Source organism: Formica exsecta, unplaced genomic scaffold (genome assembly GCF_003651465.1).
Source record: "Formica exsecta isolate Colony F162 unplaced genomic scaffold, ASM365146v1 scaffold37, whole genome shotgun sequence".
NCBI classification, from domain to species: Eukaryota; Metazoa; Arthropoda; class Insecta; order Hymenoptera; family Formicidae; genus Formica; species Formica exsecta.
In genome coordinates, this window is record NW_021850941.1 from 433,842 (window position 1) to 438,483 (window position 4,642).

Consider the following 4,642-nt stretch of genomic DNA (forward strand, 5'->3'; position numbering starts at 1 on the left):
TCGAGGAATGCATCATGTCGCGCGGTGTGACAAAGAAATAAATCATAAAATCGTAACAAAAGGCAATGCATTAAAATCTTTGTGTAACATTTCGATTATTCTGTTTTCGCAGGTCCGGAAGCCGTGCGTGCGACCAACGTTTTCTATTATTTAACGTACGAAGGTAATGCGGAATTGGACACGATCAGCGATATCACGATAAGGGAAGCTATAGAAAATCAAATTAAGAATTTTGGACAAACGCCGTCGCAGCTCTTGATGGAACCACATCCTCCGAGGAGTTCAGCGATGCATTTGGTAAAAGATTACTTATACACAATATATTACATATATATTAAATCTATCATACATATACGAAAAATTTGACATGACCTTAAAAAATGTAAAATAATATTTCAGTCACCAATGATGTTCTCGAGCATTCCGGACGACGTGTGCATGACCATTAAGTTCCCATCTAATTCGCCGATCTGTCACATCTCGGCTAACACTTATCCCCAATTGCCACTGCCATCGGTTGTGACGGTAACCACCGGACAACAGTTTGCTGTTAATCGATGGAATACCAATTATGCAGGTAAAGTAATTTTACACATGTTTCAACACTTGAGTCAATCCCGATCGTCTCCTGCTTACCATAATTTTAATTTTTCGTAGCCTCTGTGCAATCTCCGAGCTATGCAGACACACCTCAGGCCCAGGCTGCCAACCAGCCTTTGTCTATGGACCCTGTTCTCTGTAAATAATATATATATATATATATAAATTAAATAATATTATGTGTGTGTATATATGAGACTGGCAATGCTATTTTAAATATTTCCAGCTCAAGCGGCAAACAGCTCAAATCCAATGTTACAACGTCGACATCTAGGCGATAACTTTAGCCAGAAACTCAAAATACGCAGCAATTGTTTCGTCACCACTGTGGACAGTCGATTTTTGGTGGCCTGTGGATTTTGGGATAACAGTTTCCGCGTCTTTTCGACTGAGACAGGTGAATCTCATGATTGATTAATTGCGCTAAGCACACGATAAGTGAATAATAAATAAATAGACAATTATCGCTTTCATATGGCAAAGTTTTAGACAGTAGAAAATTGTATTTTGTAGCGAAAATCGTCCAGATAGTCTTTGGTCATTACGGCGTTGTCACTTGCTTATCGCGCAGCGAGTGCAACATCACTTCTGATTGCTACATCGCGTCCGGAAGCGCGGACTGTACCGTTCTTCTCTGGCATTGGAATGCCAGAACTCAGACCATCGTCGGCGAGGGTGAAGCACCGGCACCACGCGCCACTCTCACAGGTCACGAACAGCCTGTGACAGCCGTTGTCATATCTGCCGAATTGGGATTAGTTGTCTCGGGCTCGCATTGTACGTATCCAAAAAATTAAAAAAAATAAATAAATCCTAAAAAAAGTAAAAAGAATATATTTTTTTTAGAAAAATTCTCTCTTTCTGTAATCGTTAATTTATGTGCGAATTGTTTAACGCGTATATGATTTTGATATTTGGTGTTATAGACGGTCCAGTACTTGTTCACACTACTTTTGGCGATCTCCTGAGATCGCTTGAAGCACCGAACGGATTTTCGTCACCCGAAAACATTGCTATGTCACGCGAGGGCGTCATTGTAGTAAATTATGAACGCGGGCACATAGCTGCGTTTACCATAAACGGAAAGCGTCTTCGTCACGAGTCTCACAACGATAATTTACAAGTAACTTTTGAGATTGTTGATTTTTGTAATAATTTATGACATGATTGCATATTATAATTTTTTTTTAATTTTTAGTGTCTACTGCTGAGCAGGGACGGCGAATATTTAATGACAGGAGGCGATAAGGGTATCGTAGAAGTTTGGCGAACTTTCAATCTTGCTCTACTTTATGCTTTTCCTGCATGCGAAAGCAGTGTGCGTTCTCTCGCGCTCGCTCATGATCAAAAGTGAGTATAATTCGACGTATAACTCGATTTTCAAAGATATCTTTCCGTAATTATTTAGCGACGTAATACGACATTTGCATATACATATTTTACGAATTTTACTATAAAATCAAGCGGTATATCCTTAATAAGACAAGCATCAATGCATTTCGTTTTGTAGGTTTCTTCTAGCTGGTCTGGCAAATGGGTCCATTGTGATATTCCACATCGACTTTAACAGATGGCATCATGAGTTTCAGCAGCGTTACTGAAATTACGATTTTCTCTTCGCCTAAGAAAGTAAGGCGCCCATAAAATGTTAAAACAAACTTTTGCGCTTATCTCTTTAAATAATATGACAATTTTGAACCTACATGTATGTCTCGGACAAATAGCGCTTTGTTCGTGTGATTCCCCGTTGATCGTGGATCATTCACGAGAATTTACGAATGTGCGATAGAAACAAATATTATTTGCGCGACATTTGTACGGGCCAGCTTCTTGTCGGACATTAGTTTTAGATTCGCCGCAATTTATTCAGTACGCAAAAAATAATCTGTCAGTTGTTTCGGATTAAGTGCAGTGAGAGCGGCAATGAAACGAGTGCTGTATTTTTTAACTTAATATGCTGTGGATTTTAACGTTCAGCAATAAACTCGCTTTCGTGGCTGCGTGCAGTGCTTCCGTAAGGAGAAGCTCGAACGGAGAAAGATGCGTGAGATGCAATCAGATTTTCAGGTTTATCTCTGCGCGTAATTACCGAGTCGAACCCATATTGCAAGCTAATAAAGCGTGAAAATATACGCGTGTTGCTCGAAACGCTAGTCAATTAACGAAGACTCGGATTTACTTATCTACGTTCGCAGCTGTTCGCGGATTATTTGCGCGAGTTTGTCTCATACGGGCGTAAAGAAAAGAATACGCTCTACCGGAGGAAAATAACCGTTGATACGAAGAGAGAGGACCGCGTCGATGAGACGGCGGAGCTGTGTGAACATATGTTATTTTTATGCCTGAAACTGCACGTGGATTTGGCCACGACACTTTAGCGTTAATGTCCAATGTAAATACGGATATATTCTTCACGTTATATATATATATATACACATGCGCGCTTACTTCCGTATATATCAGACGGGGACGAGGAGGAGAGGCGTATTTTATCGCGAGACATTTGCATTGTATTCTTCGCAGACGTATTAATGTCGCTCATGTCGAACTTTTTGGCTAAGCACCTTGTACGTTCAGTTTGGACTACATGCACTGCGAACGCACTGCGTATCACTGATACCGATGGACCGGAATGTATGCTGCGCGGAAATACCTCGCTAATCATTCTCCGGATCGCGGTAATCAGTCCCCGCTACACTTTCTACACCCTAATATTCGCGTCCTTCAAAAGAGATCCTAATTTTTATCAAAGCCGTCCAGCTTAACTTTCGCGAGGATATTTCTTAGTATTTTCGCACGCGACGTATATTAATCAGCAAAGCAAGTTATTTAGGCTAAAGTAAAACATCCCGAATTCATCCTTAACATTCCGCGACTTGTCAAGGATCTGTGTGTAAATGCGTCATCCCTAGGGTGACTCGAGTGACGATAGAGCAGAGTATACGAGATAGATACGAGAAAAAGAGAGAAAGTAAGAAAGAGCATAAATGTGAGTGAGAGAATGCAGATATACACTTTACATTCAACAACGATGGGGAAGAAGATGCTTGATCGTGCATAAGTGGTAGAATTACTGGCTTGATTTTCGTTCGTACGTCATCGTAGAACGTGTGATAGCTGTCTTGTGGTAGGTATTATTACTAAATACTGTTGTCACACATTTTGAGCCCTGTTTCGCGAAGAAGCCGTAAAACACGGGATATCGTATAGGTATAGCCTTCAGTTGTTTGTACGTATTCTGAATATAGTGTCTTGTCGTCATCTCAAAAAATCTTTGTGTATACGAGAAAGTGATGAGAGGTGCAAGGGCGCGAAGAAAGAAAGAGAGAGGAGAGAATACGGGACGTTAAGAGGAAAAAGAGAAAGCATAAATGTGTAATCTATTTGGAGCGAATGTTTTAACGGATCGCAGTTGATGATCGCGACGAGATTTAAGAAGGGATGCCGTAAAATAGATTATACTATATATAATTATTATTATTATATAATTATATTTATATTATACAATTATATTATACAATTGGAGCGAGTGAATCAATCATTATTTGCTTTGTTTAATTGAATGATTGATGCATTCAATTTTAGGAATTATTTAGTTCATTATCGAACTAGTCGGAAAGTGATGTGAAAGAATTTGGAATATTTGTGTTGAAATATTAACAAAATCAGCTTAGATAGAGCTTTTAAAGTGGCCGAAATCTTCCGCATTTTTAATAAATTTTAATAAATGTTGAAATTTTTAATATTAGAAAAAAATCAAGTTTTAATGGCCAGTATTGAGCTTGGTATCACGGCAAGGAATAAATTTTTGATACCTCGATATGTGTTCTAGTCAAGGATTACCATCGAGTAAGCGTTGCGAGTCATCTGCGATCCTCAGCATTTATATAGGTATCGATACACTTAAAAAATATGCCGTACTGTTTATACGTGTAGGTGTATAAAGTAAAGTAAAGGCATAGAGTGCCGTCGTTTTCAAGCGATCAATCACCTTGGGTTTGCGAGATCACGGTAGTGTTACGATTGTAATATCGATTCCTGC

The 4,642-nt window shown here is 39.2% G+C and overlaps 1 protein-coding gene across 12 annotated transcripts in view; it reads left to right on the forward strand.

Moving 5' to 3' along the window:
- LOC115239243 (neurobeachin) overlaps nt 1-3,032 on the forward strand; it is a 323,931-nt gene extending 320,899 nt beyond the window's left edge. For 9 of the 12 annotated variants that reach the window (XM_029813663.1, XM_029813659.1, XM_029813665.1 and 6 more), the window contains 8 exons: nt 113-297; nt 400-577; nt 658-738; nt 827-997; nt 1,114-1,377; nt 1,527-1,723; nt 1,799-1,950; nt 2,111-2,201. In XM_029813663.1, the coding sequence (XP_029669523.1) occupies nt 113-297; nt 400-577; nt 658-738; nt 827-997; nt 1,114-1,377; nt 1,527-1,723; nt 1,799-1,950; nt 2,111-2,201 (1,319 nt within the window). Of the gene's footprint in view, nt 1-112; nt 298-399; nt 578-657; nt 739-826; nt 998-1,113; nt 1,378-1,526; nt 1,724-1,798; nt 1,951-2,110 lie in introns of all 12 variants that reach the window. The other 3 variants (XM_029813669.1, XM_029813657.1, XM_029813668.1) reach the window with 1 other exon arrangement.
- The last annotated feature ends 1,610 nt before the right edge of the window (nt 3,033-4,642 follow it).